The sequence below is a fragment of the Mandrillus leucophaeus genome, unplaced genomic scaffold, assembly GCF_000951045.1.
Source record: "Mandrillus leucophaeus isolate KB7577 unplaced genomic scaffold, Mleu.le_1.0 Scaffold128, whole genome shotgun sequence".
Taxonomy (NCBI): Eukaryota; Metazoa; Chordata; class Mammalia; order Primates; family Cercopithecidae; genus Mandrillus; species Mandrillus leucophaeus.
The window spans coordinates 3,785,769-3,808,377 of record NW_012101209.1 but is presented as its reverse complement, the minus strand read 5'-3'; the positions used below and the strand labels follow the sequence as shown (position 1 = coordinate 3,808,377).

The 22,609-nt window shown below is 39.0% G+C and overlaps 1 protein-coding gene across 2 annotated transcripts in view; it reads right to left on the bottom strand.

Moving 5' to 3' along the window:
- The window catches only part of CPVL (carboxypeptidase, vitellogenic-like), a 172,007-nt gene that overhangs the window by 62,171 nt on the left and 87,227 nt on the right, over nucleotides 1-22,609 (bottom strand). For both annotated transcript variants that reach the window (XM_011972228.1, XM_011972227.1), the window contains exons 10-11: nucleotides 19,715-19,813; nucleotides 18,003-18,176 (exon numbers count right to left, since the gene is read on the bottom strand). In XM_011972228.1, the coding sequence (XP_011827618.1) occupies nucleotides 18,003-18,176; nucleotides 19,715-19,813 (273 nt within the window). The remainder of the gene's footprint in view (nucleotides 1-18,002; nucleotides 18,177-19,714; nucleotides 19,814-22,609) is intronic.

Sequence of the window (22,609 nt, the reverse complement as noted above, 5' to 3'; positions counted from 1 at the left end):
AAACCATTTGTCTTCCTTCTGTGATTCCATCCTTTCTTTTCCTTCGCTTCCTTCCTTCCAACTTTATTGCATACTACTATGTGCTGGTTGCTATAGTAGGCAGCTAAATCAGAATCTTTGCTGGAGTGGGCCTGATTAGGTGTTTTTAGAGCACCCCAGGTGTTTCTAATGCAAAGGGAGCCCTTAGAACCACCGCTGTAGTGGAAGTGCAGTTTCAGAATGGTTGGAAAAGGGAAGATTAAAGAAAGTCAAATGTATTAAGCAACACTTATTCTCCATCAAACCTTTTTTTGTTCCTATAAAAATTATTCTTTCATTTCTTACAGGTTACTGAGAATCTACTATGTACCCGCCAGTGTGCTAGGCCCTGGGTATACAGTGGTGAACAAGACAGGTAACATAGCTGCCCTCATAATGCTTAATGTCCATGAGATAGCATTTTACAGATTAGGGAGTAAAAGGGAAACTTTAAATTCCAAGCACTGAGGCTTCTGACATTGAATGCACTTCAATGCTACCATCAGGGAGATGTAACAGAATATGACCTGCAAGGTAAATCAGCTGCTCATCAACGGGCACGTACAGCCAGGTAGAAAAGATGATTTTAGTTACCTGCTATTTTGGATTGTGTCATCATTTTCTGTCCGTGAGGAAAACTGTTGGAACTCCCCATGGGAGTGTATACAGTGACTTTGCCTCCACCATAATGCCTCCTACTCCTTTGTAGTGTGCTGAGAGACTTTAAAGACACTGCCTTGCTAAGCAGACCAAATCCTCACAACATGGTCAATTAAATCTCTGCAGAGCATTTAATCACAGTTGCCTCCTTTAAAATCTTACTGGCCGGGCGTGGTGACTCACACATGGGGAGGCCAAGGTGGGTGGATCACTTGAGGTCAGGAGTTTGAGACCAGCCTGGGCAACATGATGAAACCCCGTCTCTACTGAAAATACAAAACTAAGCCGGGCATGGTGGCACACGCCTGTAGTCCCAGCTACTAGGGAGGCTGACACACAAGAATTGCTTTAACCTGGGAGGCGGAGGCTACAGTGAGTTGAGGTTACACCACTGCACTCCAGCCTAGGAAACAGAGCAACATCTTGTCTCAAAATAAATATATATATATAGTTATTATTTCCTAGCCTACATATCTGTAAGTTAGGGAGCTTAATAATAAACAGATACCCACAAATGCATCATCCACCTCAAGAACTTCTATGCTACCAATACTATTGAATCTACCCAATGTACTTCTTCCCTGTCCCAGTCCCAGCTTTCTATCTCCTGGACAGAGATATTCACTATCCTGGAGTTTAGACATAGAATTTTCTAATGTTTGAAAAAAGTTTTACAATATATGTTTGTATCTCAAAATAATAAATGATTTGTTTTTGTTTGTTTCTGTGCTTTCTTTTATTTGTAATCAGTGACATGCCTTCTTCACTGAACACTATGTTTCTAAGAGTCTTCATGTTGTTGCATCTAGCTAAGTTTATTAATTTTTATTGATGAAAAGTAAGTGTGAAAACTACAGAACTCTTGGAAGAAAACATAGGACTAAATCTTTGTTCCCTTGGGTTAGGCAATGGTTTATTGGGTATGACATCAAAAGCGTAAGTGATCCTTTCCAGTAGATTTATCAAGTCAATAGGAATTTTAAAATTTACTAGTAACCACATTAAAAAAGTAAAGAGGCTGGGCCCGGTGGCTCACCATGTAATCCCCAGCACTTTGGGAGGGCGAGGTGGGTGGATCACAAGGTCAGGAGATCGAGACCATCCTGGCCAACATGGTGAAACCCCATTTCTACTAAAAATACAAAAATTAGCTGGGCATGGTGGTAGGCGCCTGTAGTCCCAGCTCCTCAGGAGGCTGAGGCAGGAGAATGGCTTGAACCTGGGAGGTGGAGGTTGCAGTGAGCCGAGATTGCGCCACTGCACTCCAGCATGGGTGACACAGCAAAACTCCATCTCGGGGAAAAAAAAAAAAAAAGCAAAACGAAAGGGTGACATTCATTTCAAAACTACATTTTATTTAGCCCAATGTCTTCAAAAGATTCTCATTTCAACATGTAACCAGTATAAAAATGATTAGTGAGATACCTTACATTCTTTTTTTAATACCAAGTTTTAAAAATCCTGTATTTTACACTTTTACATTTCAATTTGTACGCCACATTTTCCTCAGAAACACTTGATCTGTATTAAGATTTTATAAAATAAAGATTGCAACGCCGACTTAGAGCAGCGTGCGGAGGCTCGCACCGTGAATTTTAGCTCCAGAATGACTGCAAGAACAAACCAAGAATCCTGAGAGAACCCACAGACCCTCTGAAGAAGTGGACTGCTCTTGTAGGACCCAGGAGACACCCCAAATACTCAGCCGCAGCAAGACCTGCCCAAGGAGAGTCTGAGCTCAGACTCGCCTAGCTTTGCCCGCACCTGATGGGCCTTCCCTACCCACCCTGGTAGCTGAAGGCAAACAGCATATACTCTTGGGAGTTCTAGGGCCCTGCCCACGGCTGGTTCCTCTCCATACCACCACAGCTGATGCTCTCTGGAAAGTGGCACCTCCTGGCAGGAGGCCAACCAGCACGAAAATAGAGCATTAAACCACCAAAGCTAAGAACCCTCACAGAGTTCATTTCACCCCCCTGCTACCTCCACCAGAACAGGTGCTGGTATCCACGGCTGACAGACCCATAGACAGTTCACAGGACAGGACTCTGTGCAGACAACCTCCAGCACTAGCGCAGAGCCTGGGAGACATGCTGGGTGGCTGGACTCAGAAGAGAGGTAACAATCACTGCAGCTCAGCTCACAGGAAGCCACATCTACAGGAAAAAGGACAGAGTACCACATCAAGGGAACACCCCCACCCAGTGGGACAAAAGAATCTGAACAACAGCCTTCAGCCCCAGACCTTCTGACAGTGCCTACCCAAATGAGAAGGAACCAGAAAACTGACTCTGGTAAAATGACAAAACAAGGCTCTTTAGCACCCCCCCAAAATCACACTAGCTCACCAGAAATGGATTCAAACCAAGAAGAAATTCCTGATTTAACTGAAAAAGAATTCAGAAGGTCAGTTATTAAGCTAATCAGGGAGGCACCAGAGAAAGGCAAGGCCCAATGCAATTAAATCCAAAACATGATACAAGAAGTAAAGGGAAATAGATTGCCTAAAGAAAAAAACAATAAAAGCTTCAGGAAACACTGGACACACTTATAGAAATGCAAAATACTCTGTAAAGTCTCAGCAATAGAACTGAACAAATAGAAGAAAAAAATTCAGAGCTTGACGACAAGGTCTTCAAATTAACCCAGCCCAACAAAGACAAATAAAAAAATAAATAAGAAAATATGAACAAAGCCTCCAAGAAGTCTGGGATTATGTTGAATGACCAAACCTAAGAATAATCGGTGTTCCTGAGAAAGAAGACAAACCCAAAGTTTGGAAAACAGATTTGGGGGAATAATCAAGGAAAACTTTCCTGGCCTTGCTAGAGACCCAGACATCCAAATACAAGAAGCACAAAGAACACCTGGGAAATTTATCACAAAAAGATCATCACCTAGGCACATTGTCATCAGGTTATCTAAAGTTAAGACGAAGGAAGGAATCTTAAGAGCTGTGAGACAAAAGTGCCAGGTAACCTATAAAGGAAAACCTATCAGGTTAACAGCAGATTTCTCAGCAAAAACCATACAAGCTAGAAGGGATTAGGGCCCTATCTTCAGCCTCCTCAAACAAAACAATTATCAGCCAAGAATTTTGTATCCAGTGAAACTAAGCATCATATATGAAGGAAAGATTCAGCCTTTTTCAGACAAACAGATGCTGAGAAAATTCACCACTACCAAGCCACCACTACAAGAACTGCTAAAAGGAGTTCTAAATCTTGAAACAAATCCTGGAAACACATCAAAACAGAACCTTTTTAAAGCATAAATCACACAGCACCTATAAAACAAAAATACAATTTAAAGGACAAAAATAAATAGCAAAAAAACCAAGGTACACAGATAACAAATAGCAGATGAATTCTATGGTACCTCATATTTCAATAGTAACATTGAATGCAAATGGCCTAAATGCTCCACTTAAAAGATACAGAACTGCAAAATGGATAAGAACTCACCAACCAACTATCTGCTGCCTTCAGGAGACTCACCTAATACATAAGGATTTACATAAAGTAAAGGGGTGGAAAAAGGCATTTCATGCAAAGGGACACCAAAAGTGAGCAGGAATAGCTATTCTTGTATCAGACAAAACAAACTTAAAGCAACAGCAGTTAAAAGAGACAAAGAGGGACATTATATAATGGTAAAAGGTCTAAACACATACGCACCTAACACTGGAGCTCCCAAATTTATAAAACAATTACTAATAGACCTAAAAAATGAGATAGACAGCAACACATTAATAGTGGGGGATTTCAGTACTCCATTGACAGCACTAGACAGGTCATCAAGAGAGAAAGGCAACAAAGAAACAATGGATTTAAACTATACCTTGGAACAAAGGGACTTAACAGATATATACAGAACATTTCGTCCAGCAACCAAAGAATACACATTCTATTCAACAGCACATGGAACTTTCTCCAAGATAGACCAAATGACAGGCCACAAAATGAGCTTCAATAAATTTAAGAAAATTGAAATTATATCAAGTACTCTCTCAGACCACAGTGGAATAAAACTGGAAATCAACTCCAAAAGGAACCTTCGAAACCATGCGAATACACGGAAATTAAATAACCTGCTCCTGAATGATCATTGGGTCAAAAATGAAATCAAGATGGAAATTTAAAAATTATTCAAGCTGAATGACAATAATGACACAACCTATCAAAACCTCTGGGATACAGCAAAGGCAGTGCTAAGAGGAAAGTTCATAGCCCTAAACACCTACATCAAAAAGACTGAAAGAGCACAAACTGATATCCTAAGGTCAAACCTTAAGGAACTGGAGAAACAAGAACAAACCAAACCCAAACCCAGCAGAAGAAAGGAAATAACCAAGATAAGAGCAGAAATCAATGAAATCAAAACAAGAAAAAAATGCAAAAGATAAATGAAACAAAGAGCTGGTTCTTTGAAAAGATAAATAAAATTGATAAGCCATTAGCGAGATTAACCAAGAAAAGAAGAGAGAAAATCCAAATAACCTCATTAAGAAACAAAATTGGAGATATTACAACCAACACCACTGAAATATAAAAGATCATTTGAGGCTACTATGAACACCTTTACACACATAAAATAGAAAACCTAGAAGAGATGGATAAAATCCTGGAAAAATACAACCCTCCTAGCTTAAATCAGGAAGAATTAGATACCCTGAACAGACCAATAACAAGCAGCGAGATTAAAATGGTAATTAAAGAATTACCAACAAAAAAAGTTCAGAACCAGATAGATTTACGCAGAATTCTGCCAGACACTCAAAGAAGAATTGATGCCAATCCTTTTGATACTATTCCACGAGATAGAGAAAGAGGGAACCCTCTCTAATTCATTCAAGAAAACCAGCAACACCCTAATACAAAAACCAGGAAAGGACATAACCAGAAAAGAAAACTACAGACTGATATCCCTGATGAACACAGATGCTAAAATCCTTAACAAAATACTAGCTAACTGAATCCTATAACATATCAAAAAGAAAATCCATCATGATCAAGTGGGTTTCATACCAGGGATACAGGGATGGTTTAACATACACAAATCAATAAATGTGATACACCACATAAACAGAATTAAAAACAAAAATCACATGATCATCTCAACAGATGCAGAAAAAGCATTCAACAAATCCAACATCCCTTTATGATTAAAACTCTCAGCAAAATCAGCATATAAGGGACATACCTCACTGTAATAAAAGCTGACAGCCAACATAATACTGAATAGGGAAAAGTTGAAAACATTCCCTCTGAGAACTGGAACAAGACAAGGATGCCCATTCTCACCACTCCTCTTCAACATAGTACTAAAAGTCCTAGCCAGTCCAATCAGACAAGAGAAAGAAATAAAGGGCATCCAAATCGGTAAAGAGGAAGTCAAACTGTCATTGTTTGCTGATATGATTGTTTACCTCAAACACCCTAAAGATCCCTCCAGAAAGCTCCTAGAACTGATAAAATAATTCAACAAAGTTTATGGATACAAGATTAATGTACACAAATCAGTAGCTCTTCTATACACAGTGACCAAGCAGAGAATCAAATAAAGAACTCAACTCCTTTTACAATAGCTGCAAAAATAAAATAAAATAAAATAAAATAAAATAAAATAAAATAAAATAAAATAATAATAAAATAAAATAAAATAAAACAAAATACTAGGAACATAGCTAACCAAGGAGGCAAAAGACCTGGAGAAATTGGAACTCATCTATTTTGGTGGAATTGTAAAATGGCCCAGATACTTTGCAATAAAGTTTGGCAGTTCTTCAAAATGTTAAGGAAAACTACAAAACACTGCTGAAAGAAATGATAGACAATACAAATAGACAAGACAAATAGAAACACATCCCATACTCATGGATGGGTAGAATCAATATTGTGAAAATGACCATATTGCCAAAAACAATCTACAAATTAAATGCAATCCCCATCAAAATACCACCATCATTCTTCACAGAATTCAAAAAGCCAATTCTAAAATTCATATGGAACAACAACAACAAAAAGCCCACATAGCCAAAGCGAGACTAAGCAAAAAGAACAAATCTGGAGGCACCACACTACCTGATTTCAAACCATACTATAAGGCCACAGTCACTGAAACAGTGTGGTACTGGTATAAAAATAGGCACATAGACTGATGGAACAGAATAGAGAACCCAGAAATAAACCCAAATACTTACAGCCAACTGATCTTCGACAAAGCAAATGAAAACATAAAGTGGGGAAAGGACACCCTTTTCAACAAATGGTGCTGGGACAATTGGCTAGCCACATGTAGGAGAATGAAACTGGATCCTCATCTCTCACCTTATGTAAAAATCAACACAAGATTGATTAAGGACTTAAATCTAAGACCTGAAACTATAAAAATTCTAGAAGATAACATTGGAAAAACTCTTCTAGACATTGGCTTAGGCAAGGATTTAATGACCAAGAACCCAAAAGCAAATGCAATAAAAACAAAGATTAATAGCTGGGACTTAATTGAACAAACGAGCTTTTGCACGGCAAAAGGAACAGTCCGGAGAGTAAACAGACAACCCACAGAGTGGGAGAAAATCTTCACAATCTGTACATCTGACAAAGGACTAATATCCAGAATCTACAACAAACTCAAATAAATCAGTAAGAAAAAAATCCCATCAAAAAGTGGGCTAAAGACATGAATAGACAATTCTCAAAAGAAGATACACAAATGGCCAACAAACATGAAAAAACGCTCAACATCACTAATGATTAGGGAAATGCAAATTAAAACCACCATGCAATACCACCTCACTCCTGCAAGGATGGCCATAATCAAAAAATCAAAAAATAGTAGACGTTAGCATGGATGCAATGATCAAGGAACACTCCTACACTGCTGGTGGGAATGTAAACTAGTACAGTCACTATGGAAAACAGTGTGGAGGTGTCTTAAAGAACTAAAAGAACTACCATGTGATCCAGCAATCCCACTACTAGGTATCTGCCCAGAGGAAAAGAAGTCATTATATGAAAAAGACACTTGCACACAGGTTTATAGCAGCACAACTCGCAATTGCAAAATTGTGGAACCAAAAGCAACCCAAATGCCCATCAACCAACAAGTGGAAAAAGAAACTGTGGTATATATATATATATACACACAAAATGGAATACTACTCAACCATAAAAAGGAATGAATTAATGGCATTTGCAGCGACCTGGATGAGATTGGAGACTATTAAGTGAAGTAACTCAGGAATGGAAAACCAGACATCATATGTTCTCACTGATATGTGGGAACTAAGCTATGAGGACACAAAGGCATAAGAATGATACAATGGACTTTGGGGACTTTGGGGGAAGGGTGGGAGGGCGGAAAGGGATAAAAGACTACAAATAGGGTGTGTTGTATACTGTTCGGGTGATGGGTGCACCAAAATCTCACAAATCACCACTAAAGAACTTACTCATGTAACCAAATACTACCTGTACCCCAATAACCTTTGGAGAAAAAAAAGTTTTATAAAATAGAGACAGAAAAAAAAAGTTGATTCACACACCTAAATTGTGAATGCTTGGATGTTTTCCAATAACCAACGTAAGTATTAGTTTTTAAACCTATTTTTAACTTGACTAAAATGAAATAAAATTAAGATTCAGTTCAAAAAAAAAAAAAAAAAAAAAACCAATAGAATAAGTAATGAACTAGGGGACGAGGTGGATTTTAGCAAAATTAACACTCTTGGACTTGGATGGGCAACATCAAGAAAATAAAAAGACAACCCAGAGAATAGGGAAAAAATAATATCTGATAAGGGACTTGTATTCAGAATATATAAAGAACTCTCAGGTTGGGTGAGGTGGCTCATGCCTGTAATTCCAGCACTTTGGGAGGCCGAGGCGGGCGGATCATGAGGTCAGGACATTCAGACCGTCCTGGCTCACACGGTGAAACCCCGTCTCTATGAAAAATACAAAAAATTAGCCAGGCGTGGTAACATGCACTTGTAATCCCAGCTACTCAGGAGGCTGAGGCAGGAGAACTGTTTGAACCTGGGAGGCGGAGGTTGCAGTGGGCCAGGATCACGCCACTGCACTCCAGCCTGGGTGACAGAGCGACTCTTACACCTCAATAATAAAAAACAAATAACCCAATTAATTAGCAACCCAATTAACAGGCAAAGTATTTGGATAGACATTTCTCCAAAAAACATAAAAATGAACAATAAAAAGCACATAGAAAGATGCTCATCGTTCATCATTAGGGAAATGCCAATCAAAGCCCAATGAAATAGCACTTTAAATCACTAGGATGGCTAGAATCAAAATGTCAGACACTAACAAGTGCTGACAAGGATATGGAGAAATCGGAATTCATCCATTTTGGTAGAATTGTAGAATGGCCCAGATACTTTGCAATAAACAGTTTGGCAGTTCTTCAAAATGTTAAATATAGATTTAACATATGACCCAGTAATTCCACTCTTAGGCATCTATCTACCCAAGAGAATGGAAAACACATATTCACACCAACACTGTATATGAATATTCATAGCAGCATTTTTCACAATAACCAAAAAATGGAAACATGCCAAATGTCCATCAATAAATGAACGGATGAATAGAATGTGGTATAACCATACACAGGAATATTATTTAGCAGTAAAAAGAATGAACATGCTACAACATGTATGAACCCTGAAAACATATAAAGTGAAAGAAACAGTTACAAAAGGCCACACACTGCACAATTTCATTTATATGAAATATACAAAATAGACAAATCCATACAGACAGAAAGTAGATTAGTGGCTGCCAGGGGCTGGAAGAGGAAGTGGAAATCATTGCTAATGGATAGGGGATTTTTTTCTTTTTTCTTTCAGATACGATGAAGATGTTCAGAAATTAGATAGTGGTGATGGCTGCAGAGAAAACTGCAGTTGCAAAAACCACTAACTTGTACATTTGAAATGAGTGAATTCTGTGGTATGTAAATTATATCTCAGTAAATCTGTTACAGAGGCTGGTTGCAGTGGCTCACACCTGTAATCCCAGCACTTTGGAAGGCTGAGGTGGGAGGCCTGCTTGAAGCCAGGAGTTTGAGACCACCCTGGGCAACAGAACAAAACTCCATTTCTACAAAAAAAAAAAAAGAAAAAGAAAAAAGAAAAACCAACAACATTAGCCAGCACATGCCTGTAGTCCCAGCTACCTGGGGGACTGAGGCTGGAGGATAGCTTGAGCCTAGGAGTTTGAGACAGTACATATGACCACACCACTGCACTCCAGCCTAGGTGATAGAGCAAGATCCTGTCACAAAACAAAACAAATGAAATCTGTTAAATAAATAGTATACCCTTTACATAGCCTTCACAAATGTTAACATTTTACACAACCATTGTATAATGATCAAAACCAGAAAATTAAAATTGATAAAATATTATTTCTTCTATAGTTAGTATTTCTTCTCATAGCTCAGATTTTCTTCCTGGAATAATTCTGGAATAATTCATTTTATAAAGAATATAAAAAATATATTCTTTAGAAGCTCCTTTAGTGAAAATCTGTTGATTCTAAATGCACTTGAAATAATTTTTTTGTTAAATCTGAAAATACTTTTATTCTACCATTTTACTTGAAATATAGTTCTAGATTATTATCTCATTTTAGTACTATGAAGATGTTATGCCTTCCATTGCTGTCATTGACAAGTCTGTCAGTCTGATTGTCCACCTTTTGTAGATGGCCTGCCTTTTCTTTCTGGACTTTTAAAACATTGTCTTTGCTTTTTGCTATTGTTCAATTTCATTAAAACCAGCTGAAATATGAATTAATTTTCTCTTTCCCACTGCTTACTGTATATAACAGGCAATTATGAATAAAGCTGTTATAAATATCGCTGTGCAGGTTTTTGTGTGGACACAAGCTTACAATTCATTTGGGTAAATACGAAAGAGCATGGCTGCTGAATGGTATAGTAAGAGTATATTAAATTTTGTAAGAAATTTTCAAACTGTCTTCCAAGGTGGCTGTATCATTTTGCGCATTCCCACCAGAATGAGAGTTCCTACTGCTCCACATCCTTGCAAGCATTTAGTGTTGTCAGTATTTTGGATTTTGGCTATTCTAATAGGTCTGGAAGTGGTATCTCATGACTTTAATTTGTACTTTAATTTGTAATACCCTAATGACATATGATGTTGAACATCTTTTCCTTTTCTTCTTCCTTTTGTTTTTTTTTTTTTTTTTGAGACAGGGTCTCTGTTGCCTAGGCTAGAGTGTGGTGGCAGTCATGACTTGCTGCAATCTTGAACTCCTGGGGTCAAGCAATCCACCCACCTCAGCCTCTTAGGTAGCCATGACTACAGGTGCATACCACCACATCCAGCTAATTAATTTATTAATTATTTTTATTTTGTAGAGACAGGGTCTCTCTATGTTGTCCAGGCTGGTCTCAAATTCCTGGGTGATCCTCTCACCTTGGCCTCCTGGAGTGCTGGGATTATAGACATGAGCCACTGGCACCCAGTCAACATCTTTTCATATGTTTACTCACTATCTGTATATTTTCACTGGTTAGGTCCCCAGGTCTTTTGCCCATTCCTAAATTGGGTTGTTCATTTTCTTATTGTTGAGCTACAAGGGTTTTTAAAAACATATTTTGGTTAACAGTCCATTATTGGATGTGTCTTCTGCAAACATTTTCTCCCAGTCTGTGGCTTATCTTCTCAATTACTTGACATTGTTTTTTGTAAAGCAGAAGTTATTAATTTTAATGATGTCCAATTTCTCAATTATTTCTTTCATGGATTGTTCCTTTAGCATTGTATCTGAAACATCAACACCATATCCAAGGTCATTTAGATTTTCTCCTAAGTTAATGTCTACAAGTATTATAGTTTTATGTTTTACCTTTAGGTCTATAATCCATTCTGAGAACATTTTTGTGAGGGGTGTAAGATCTGTGACTAGATTCATTATTTTGTTTTGTATGTGGATATATCCATTTGTTCCTGTGCCATTTGTTGTAAAGACTATTTTTGCTACATTGTATTATCTTTGCTCCTTTATCAAAGATCAGTTGACTATATTTATGTGGGTATATTTCCAGGCCCTCTATTCTAGTCCATCAATCTATTTGCCTATTCTTTTGCCAATGCCATTCTTAATTATTACAATAAATAATATCTTAATTATTGTAGCTTTATGGTAAACCTTGAAGTTGGGTAATGTCAATCTTCCAACTTTATTCCTCTTGTTCAATATTGTGTTGGTTATTCTGTGTCTTTTGCCTCTCCATAGAAACTTTAGAACAATTTATCCTTATCTATAAAATGTTACTGATATTTTGATTGGGATTGTATTGAATCCATGGATCAAGTTGGGAAGAACTGACATCTTGACAATATTGAGTCTTCCTATCCATGAACACAAAATATTTCCCCAACTATTAGTTGTTCTTAATGTCTTTTATCAGAGTTTCGTAGTTTTCCTAATATAGATCTTATACATATTTTTTTGCATTTATACCTAAGTATTTCATTTTTGAAGGGTGCTAATATAAATAGTCCTGTGTTTTAGTTTCAAATTTCACTTGTTTATTGGGAGTACATAGGAAAGTGATTAACTTTTATATATTAACCTTATATCCTGCAACCTTGTTATGATTAATCACTTATTAATTCCAAGAGGTTTTTTTGTTGATTCTTTTGGATTTTCTACATAATCATGTCATCTTCATTCAGTCATTATTCAATGCTCTTTTCTTTATATAGATGTGAGTTTCTGACCTATATCACTTATCTTCTCTTTGAAAACTTATTCTAACATTTCTTACAAAGCAGGTCTACTAGCAACAAATTCCCTCAATTTTTGTTTGTCTGAGACAGTCTTTATTTCTCTTTCACTTTTTGAGGAATACTTTTGCAGGGTGCAGAACTCTAAGTTGGTGGGTTTTATTCTCTCAGCACTTCAAATATTTCACTCCATTCTCTTCTTGTTGGCACGATTTCTGAGGAGAACCTAGACGTAATTCTTACCTTTGCTTCTCTATTGGTAAGATTTTTCTCCCCTTTGGCTTCTTTTGAGACTTTTTTTCTTTATCTTTGTTTTTTTGAAGTTTCCATATGACTTGCCTCCTTTTCTTGGTTATTTGATTTTGACATTTATCTGGCTCCATGTTTTCTGAGCTGCTGGGATCTGTGGTTTGGTGTTTTACATTAATCTGGGAAAGTTTGCAATCATTATTGCTTTAAATATTGCTTCCATTTCCTTCTCTTTCTTCTTGTTCTGGTATTCCCTTTATGGTATGTTACATCTTTTGTAGTTGTCCTACAGTTAAGGCTAGTCAAAAAAAACTTTTTTAAGTCGTTGTTCTCTTTACTTTTCAGTTTTGGAAGCTTCTATTTATTGCATCCTCATGCTACTCTTAGCTGAGCTGTGTCCAGTCTGATAGTGAGCCCACCAAAGACATTCTTTATCTCTGTTACAGTGTTTTTGATCTCTAACAGTTCCTTTTGATTCTTATAATTTCCATATCTCTATTTTCAATATCCATCTGTTCTTGCAGGTTGTCTACTTTTTCCATTAAAATCCTTAGTATGTTAATCATAGATGTTTTGGCAAGTAGTATCTTGATTCCTAAGCCAGGCAAAGATATCATAAGAAAAAAGAAAACTGCAAGGCAGTAACTCTGACATTCATGCAAAAATTATCAATAAAATATTAGCAAATCAAATTCAACAATACCTCAAAAAGATTCTACAGTATGATCAAGTGGGATTTACCCGTAGCAGGCAAGACTGGTTTAACATAAGTAAGTCAATCAAAGTGACACATCACAGACTGAAAAACAAAACCACATGATCATCTCAATTGACACAGGAAGTATTCAACAAAATCCAACATCCTTTTTTGATAAAAACTCTCAACAGTTTGCGTATACAAGAAAAGTCCCTCAACATAAAAAAGGTCATTTACAAATGACCTTTGGCTGAGTCCTCACCCCACCCATGGTGTTTTAAACTCTCAGACAGGTCCCTATGGAGCCTCTAGTAATTTACCAATTACAGTTCAGGTTTTCCTGCCTCAGCATTTGTTTCCATGGAGGGTTCTACTTACGGGTTTGCTCCTGTTAAGTTGTGACTCCCCATATTCACCTCTCTCTCTACTGTGACCTCAGTTTCGACAAATCTAAAAAGAGTTCTTGATTGTATTTCAGTTTGTTTGGCTTTTTACTGTTGTTACAATGGAGTGGAGACTTCTAAGCTCCTTACACACTGGACTGGAAACAGGAAGCCTGCCCATTCTTTTTTATTTCTGTTTTCCAGGGTTTCTTGCATAACTTTTGAATGTAGCAAGAACTCAAAGGCTTTTAAAAATTTGTTGAACATTTTTGGTAATAGCTTATATATAAATAAATAAGCACCTTCTAACCACCAGGCACTCTTCTAAGTGTGTTTACATATATAATCTCATTTAAACCTCACAGAAACTCACACATAAATACTGTTTTTATTCTTGTTTTATAGACAAGGAAGCCAAAGCGCAGAGAGTTTAAGTTTCCTGTCCCAAAGGAGCATAGCCAGTGAGTGGCATAACCAGAACTCAAACTCAAGATGTGCAACTAAAGAACATGTTCATAACCACCATATTGTATTAACCAGCTAACTCCTAAAAGTCCTGATCATGTTTTGACCTCATTCAGTCACAAAGAATTCAAATAGTCCAACAGATTGTTTCTCATTCTAGTTATTTTGGAAACTGCCAATATGATATTTCAATTTACCATCCAAACATCTGAAATTACTGAAAGGAAAATTTGAGTATGCACCTCCTGTATATCATTGTAAGAAAAGGATTATGTTTTCATGTAGTTTACATAGAAACTAACATAGTTTACAGAGAAGCTAATTTTTATATAAAAACTACATGAAAACATAATTCTAGAAACCCAGGAAGGTCTTCCTTCAACCATTAGAGATGCTCCTCACTGGCTAAAATGAACCCAGTGCTCGAAAAAGATCTCTACTTCCTATGAATAGAAACCGGCATGCTACTTTCTATGACAAATTAGTACCGAGTCTTACATAAATATGACTTTAATGGTACTAATGTTTTAAGCCAACCTAGGTTGTTCTGATTCCTGTTCTGAACATTGAGGTTCAACATCATTAACAGACAAGCCAAAGATAATCACTATCCTGAGGGCTTTGCCAGCTGCGTGAGTGAACATGATGTCTGTTTTAGCATCAGCCACTTTTTGGTCTGCATTAGATTGATGGCATATTTTGTTCTGTTTCTTTATGGAAATATGGTTAATCTATACCAATAAACTCTTCTTTTTCTAGCAACCGATTCAGAGTTGAAAAGTTTATGCCGGGCACGGTGGCTCACGCCTGTAATCCCAGCAATTTGGGAGGATGAGGCGGGCGGATCACTTGAGGTCAGGAGTTTGAAACCAGCCTGGGCAACATGGTGAAACCCCGTCTCTACTAAAAATATGAAAAAAAAAAATTAGCCAGGCATGGGGCCATGTGCCTGTAATCCCAGCTACTGGGGAGGCTGAGGCAGGAGAATCGCTTGAACCTGGAATGCGGAGTTTGCAGTGAGCCAAGATCGTGCCACTGCACTCCAGCCTGAGCAACAGAGTAAAACTCTGTCTCAAAAAAAAGAAAAGAAAAGAAAACAAAAGAAAAATTTAGAAAATATTGGATTCTGATTTTATTGGAATTCATAGTGGTAGGTTTAGGATACATGGGCAAGAGAGACAGAGATGTTTAAATATAAAAATGCAGGTTCATCTCTAATCAACATATTCTCCTTTATCAATCAAAACATAAAGAGAGTTTATGTCATCAGGTAAGCTGTTTGTTCCACCCTATCCCCACATGGCTGACAAAGGAATCATATTCTAGTTAAATTTGTACAGTGAGGCCAGGCGTGGTGGTTCATGCCTGTAATCCCAGCACTTTGGAAGGCCAAGGCAGGTGGATCACCTGAGGTCAGAAGTTTGAGATCAGTCTGACCAACATGGAGAAACCTCGTCTCTACTAAAAATACAAAATTAACTGGACATGGTGGCACATGCCTGTAATCCCAGCTACTCGGGAAGCTGAGGCAGGAGAATTGCTTGAACTCAGGAGTTGGAGGTTGCAGTGAGCCAGTTGCGCCACTACAGTACAGCTGGGCAACAAGAACTCCATCTCAAAAAAAAAAAAGGTTTGTACAGTGAGAAAATATATCTCCCAAGGGTGCAAATAACACATACCGAACTTCCTTATCTGCTCTCCTCTCAAAAAAACTCACTCTTTCCGTTCCTTAACATCACATTACAGAACATCATCTTTAAGACATGAATGCTAACCTCTTTCTGGTTTAACAAATTTGTGGATAATAAGCACCTAATGGATTATGGACAGGTTTATAGATATATTTTTGATACAGCACTAATCATTCATTCATTCATTCCTGACATCTGCTCCAGGCTAGTGGTGGTATGGGTGTCAGACTGAGAGTCTGCACATTAGAGTGTGCCATGTGCAACTATGGGGGTAAAGACAATGCATTCCGAGAGCTCAGAGAAAAGGACAAACAGCAGTACCTTCTGGAGGTGCTCTGAGAAGGCTTGAAGCAGCAAGCACTAAGGGTCACTACCTGCACCCAAGTAAACCAAACACAAGGATGGCTGAAATGCTGGCCTGACCTAGTTAAACCCTTTCTTTCCTAGAAAGTAAGTATATCATCAAGTTTTGCAGGTTTATAATGGGTTTGTAGACTTGGCATAGCATTGGTCTCAGACTATTTTCAACAATGGTTATGTGTCCAACACTGTACTAGGAGCAGGACCCGAAAATGGGCCTCCTAGGTCTGGCATATTCTAAACCACAGTCTAGTTAGGGTGCATTGGCCAGGGACTCCCTGGATGGTATTGCAGATTGTGCACTGAACATTAATAAGAGACACCATTCCTAATACAGACATTATAGAAATGAATATTCATCATGCCAGCAAATGGCAGTAAAGAATCTGGTTTTAACTAAGGTAAAACCTTAGTTATCAGGACAATTTCTGAAAGATGGAAATAAAGTATCTTGAGGAGAGGATGCCTTTTTTCTAATTCATTCAAAAATCCTATGGGCAGCTGACTGCCCTGTTTTTTGTTCATTCAAAAAAGGATATAGGGAGGAAGTGGATCACTCAGTGGTGGTCTCCCCAATCATTAGTACAGGCATCCTTCAGAGTTGCCCCAGAGACGATCCCTCGGGCAAAGGCTAACAGCACTGGAGGACCAGAGGAGGAGCTGAGAGTGTAGTACGAGGAAAGAAATAATACACAGGATGACTTTCCCCATGTCACTTGCTCTTGGTGTCCTCCCTTCCAGTGGGAGTTCTAGGGCCCATGCCTCTTTGCCTGAACCTCCAGGGCTCCTTTTCTGTGACCTCACTCTCCACTGGCACCTCCAGCAGCAGAGGCAGAGCATTTCAACCAGACAGCATAGTGGCTTGACTTGACCTACTTCCAAACAAGGACCATTTTTCATTCATCATTTCAACCTCACAGCCTAAGTAGAGACTCAAAACACTGTGACTGGGTAAAGTAAATGAATACAATCATTAGGTAAAATGCATTTTTAGAATAACCAGTTGATTTCATTTATCCCTGAGGTCATTGGGATTAATGTAACAAAGCAATACATAACAGAAATCTGGCTCTCACACACGGTCAGTCATCTTTTTGGCTCTGCAACTCTTCCTTTCTCAAGAAAGGATGAGAAATGGTATGTGACAAAGGGAACTTCATTTGAAGGAATGATCAGGGGAAAGTGGTTAAATTATTTTATTTTATTTTATTTTATTTTAATTTAATTTTTTTGAGTTTTTGCTCTGTTGCCCAGGCTGGAGTGCAATCTCGGCTCACTGCAACCTCTGCCTCCCAGGTTCAAGTGATTCTCATGCCTCAGCCTCCCAAGTAGCTGGGATTACAGGCACCCGCCACCATGCCCAGCTAATTTTTGTATTTTTTAGTAGAGAGGAGATTTCACCTTGTTGGCCAGGCTGGTCTCAAAATCTTGACCTCAGGTGATCCACCCACCTCAGGCTCCCAAAGCACTGGGATTACAGTTATGAGCCACCACGACCGGCAAAAGAGGTTAAATTAAAAGGAACAATATAAAACTTTGAATTGGAAATCAAACAAAGAAGGGGTTGGTATTTATGTTAGTGACACATCATAAAAGTTAAAAAAGAAAAAAAAAGGCAGGACTCAAATTACAAATCACTTCTGCTCTTGGTAATCTGAAAGTTCCTAAAATAATAACTGAAGTAGCTCTCTTACCTTATAATTATTCATGATTTCAGTTAACCATGGCTTAACTGACTGTACTGTATCTTCTCGCAAGTACTTTTCAACTACAGTTCCATCATTAAAAGTCCGATTTCCCACGTGGATGGCTTGTCTCACCTCTGGGAGTGACAAAAGTTTCACATAGTAAAGCTGATCCTCAGGTTCCTGGCAGAAGGGAGCATCGGAAAGACATAGGGAACATGATTGGTGGCAGGAACAGCACGTTGGGAAAAGCTGTGAATGTCTCATAATATACAACAGGAACAAATGTGATGGGACTATTAACTTGTCGCCATTCTTGAAATTTTAACTCAGAGGTTTCGAGGTAATTTAGGTGGAATCTTTTTACTAACGGGAAATCTGAATGACGTGATACTCTTAGAGCAAATACAGGATTTTCCTTTGCAGAAACTAATATTTTGTAATCTGTGACTCCCATTAGCAACCCCTCTAGAGGCAAAGATTGAGAAAACAAAAGAGGTGAGATTATCAAACTCGATTCACTCCTTGTTGGTGGTTTTTTGGAAAGAAGGTGAAATGGATCACCAGGGCCAGGGTGGTGGCCTGCTGGATTTAAAGCCAAGAATTTCTTTTCTGTGGTCTGCTGTTTATTAAAACCACACACACACAAAACTGGATTAACTATAATAAAGGGGAAAAGATGTCAAATGTGAAAAGAGATGATGCTTTATGGAGGACACAAGACACAAGAAAAGTTGTCCATGAAGCTCATTTAAAAAAAAAAAACTGCAATAAAGTATAATAATCATTATACTGAAAGAAAGGAGTAAATGCTTTTTTAAAAAAACAGTTACACAAGGATTTTAAAAACTGTTAAAGTTTGAGTTTGACAACTCTGTGCTTCATCAACAATTTTTGCTAACTATGAATATATTATGTTGTAAAGAAAAAAAGATATCACAAATTTTGTTTCTGTCTTGTCTACCACATGTTTTTCTCTTGGTAGAACCTAAATCCAAAACTGCAGCACTGGCGAATTCCACTGAAACTAACATACTTTATTTACAAACTAGTTCCTAAATCAGGCAATTTAAAAAACAGAATGCATTGTCATAAGCATTAGACAAAGATTATACAAATTCAAACACCTACTTTGGCTCCTTCTGTTTGACTAATTCTACACAAAAGATACCAACTTTGGTCTACTTTTATGAAACAAACTACTTGAATACTTTGAGAAATATTCCAGAAGGCTTGAAGTAAGGGCCATACTAAATGCATTAAACCTCTTAAGTTAAAAGTAAGACAAAGCAAATATTTTCATTAAGGCTTTGGCAGTTTTGATTATCCAAGTGTCTTAAGTACAGAACAAAGAATGTGGGCATTTTCAAGAGACTCGTAAACAGACTTGAAGCTCTGGGACCTGAGACCCAGAACTCCAATCCCAGCCTGTGTCCTTCACAAAAAAGCCTCTATAACAAGCTCTACTGGGGGGAAATTATGTTAATCAGAAGTCGTTTTGAGTTATCTGAAATATCACACATTCTCAGTGGTCAGATTATAACATATACAACACTGATGAGGAAAAGATCCTACGGGTTAGTAGACCACATCATGCAAAACAGTTTGGACGTGCTGGTCTAGTATAAAGTCATCTATAATATTTCCCAAATCAAAGGAAGTTCGGTTTTGCCAAAAGTTTTAAGCAAACATTATTATGGTTTTTAAAATGTTGTCATTACCGTGCACCGCAAAAAGTTATAGTAATTACTACATCCTGTAACATTCTGGAAGTAAGAAGGATCACTTGTTAAGTCGCCGTCTAGTAGTTTATCCAGTATCTAGGTTGGGAGAGAGGGAGAAAGAGAGAAAGAAAACATCAGCGTGGGTAAAAATGTACAGACATTTGTCATTTCCTTTATTCAACAACTTTTTCATTCCTCTATTGTTTCATCCAGTGCCCACTTATTGTGCATATTCTCTGTGCTAGACACTGCCATGGCACTGGAGAAACGGCCATCAACAAAACAGACCAATGGTCCTCCCCCATAGAGCTTTCATTCTAGGCGGGGGACAATAAGCATTTCTAAGTAAATTACGTCATGTGGTAGACAGTGACAAACTCTTGAGTATGTTAGGGAATGGTAAGGAGAAAACTAAAGAGGAGTAGGAAGTATCATGCGTGTGCATGTGTGTATGGGACACTGTGGAGAGGAGGTCACAGAGGATCTCACTTAGAAGGTGACATTTGAGTAAAGACAAGTTGGATGAGAGGAATAAAGCCACGCAGACATCTAGGGGAAGGAAGGTTCCAGGCAGAGGACACAGCGAGCTCAAAGGCCTTGCCTATGGAAGTAAACCTTGTGGGAAGGGTACCTTAACATGGATCACGAACTGCTCACCAGATGACATGGAGAGAAGACGCAGGATAAGGTGCAGCTCCAGGTTTCTGGAGCTGGTGGAAGTTATCTTTGGGCTGACATTAAAAAACCCAGTCACCAGCTGAGGGGGAGAGCAATCAGCATGGTTGCATGCTTTCCTCCAGCCATTGTCAGCTACGTGGAGACAAGCACAGCCTGGCAGAGGGGGAGATTGAGCCAGGGCTGTGATTCAGCCAAAGGAGTCGGAAGAAGTGCAAAAGAGGTTTGGGCTTGGAAATGTATGGGATGACTGACCGTGGGTTGAAGACAGGTAATTAGAGAAATGGAGACTTCAGGGTGTTAGAGATAGTGGAGAGGCAGGAGGATCAATGGATTGAAAGGTAGTGAGGGTGCAGGGCTGTAAGACTGGTACATTAGCGGAAGAGAGCTAGGACAGGAGGTGGTAGTTGGAGAAAGATGTTTGAATGTGTGATTGTGGATCAGCTGCCAGCTTTTTAGGGTATGAGAATCAGCAGCTAAGATGAAGAGGAGAACATGATCATTGAAAAACAGGAGGCTGAGGCACCAAGGACCACATCCTAAAAGGATCATCAATGTGGATCCTGCAGTTACCAGGAATTATGACAAGAATAATGCTGGAGAGAGCGACAGGGAGGAAGGAGCTCAGCTATTCAAATGAGAGAGAGTAACCAGGGGTTGGTAGACAGACACAATTGGAAGTGGTCAGAGGCCCTGTCTGAGGACAGGAGAGTCAAAGCTCAATGCTTTAGGAGGAGGCAGGGAACATGATCTGAAAGTCACATGATAAGCAAGGAAGACACCTACCCCACCTATGAACCAAGAGATACAGAGAAACTAAGAGAGAGAACAGCCCCCACTCAAGAGGACCACAAGGACTGCAGCATCATCAGGGGAGAGCCAGGTTTCCGGCAAAGCAAGAGGCTGAAGACATGGAGGGGGGTTGTTGATGATGATATTACGTTGTAAGGAGTTCTTATGAAAGGATTCTAAGAAATGAAGTCAGCTCATCTTAAAAACAATCTATCAAGTACAAGGTTAGGTCTCTTATCAGGTAAGGTATTATTATTCTAATTTTATGGGTGAGAAAACTGAGACACATGAGTTTAAGCAACTTGCCAAGGATACCCCACTAATAACGTCAGAGGTGAGATGATCAGGCCACAACTCCTGAGCCTGCACACTCAACCACGCACTCACTGGCTCCCAGCAGTCAGCCTGCAATGCTTCCTACTTGCCAATTCCTTCTGGCCATGTTTCAGTGTTTGAGAAATATTCTCATTATTGTATTCATATCCTCTTTTTTTTGAGACAGAGTCTCGCACTGACACCCAGGCTGGAATGAAGTGGCAAGATCTCAGCTCACTGCAACTTCTGCCTTCCAGATTCTAGCAATTCTCCTTCCTCAGCCTCCTGAGTACCTGAGACTACACGCGCCTGCCACCATGCCCGGCTAATTTTTTTTTTTTTGTATTTTTAGTAGAGATGGGGTTTCACCATGTTGGTCAGGCTGGTCTTGAACTCCTGACCTTGTGATCCACCCGCCTCGGCCTCCCAAAGTGCTGGGATTGCAGATATAAGCCACCGTGCCTGGCCTGTATTCATATTCTTTTTCAAACGTGAAAGAACTTATTCAAGTTCCTATTGCCATGGGGAGAGAGGCCAAGAATGAAAAGGGTTATCTCCGTAGAAGGCGGTGTGGGTGGAGGTGGTAGTAAGTATTCTCTACCAATGCTACCATTGCTCAGGGCCCCACATCTGGTTGTGCAGCTCCATGGCGATGCCTGTGGCTAAGGGGTGCGAAGGGACAGGGAACCAGCCAAAGTTCTGCTTGCTGAGCTGGACAGCCTGGTTCAGGGCTGCATCTGGAGAAGTGGCCACCTCTTATCCTCACACAATGGAGGCATCTGCTTGCCCAGTCCTGAACCCACAGGACTGCATCACCACAGAGGAGGTGCTTTTTCTAATCTGTTCACCCAGAGGGGACACCATAGGCCAGGGTCATTCTGAATGCACACATCATTTCTGAAATTCATTGTTAGAAATAATCTTCAACACCAATGGGAAAATAAAATATAAAGTCAACCTTGAAGAATAACTTTGCTTTTAGAAAGAGTTAAAAGTCATTTGTTGGCTGGTCGCGGTGGCTCACAGCTATAATTCCAGCACTTTGGAAGACCGAGGTGGGCAGATCACTTGAGGTCAGGAGTTTGAGACCAGCCCAGCCAACAAGGTGAA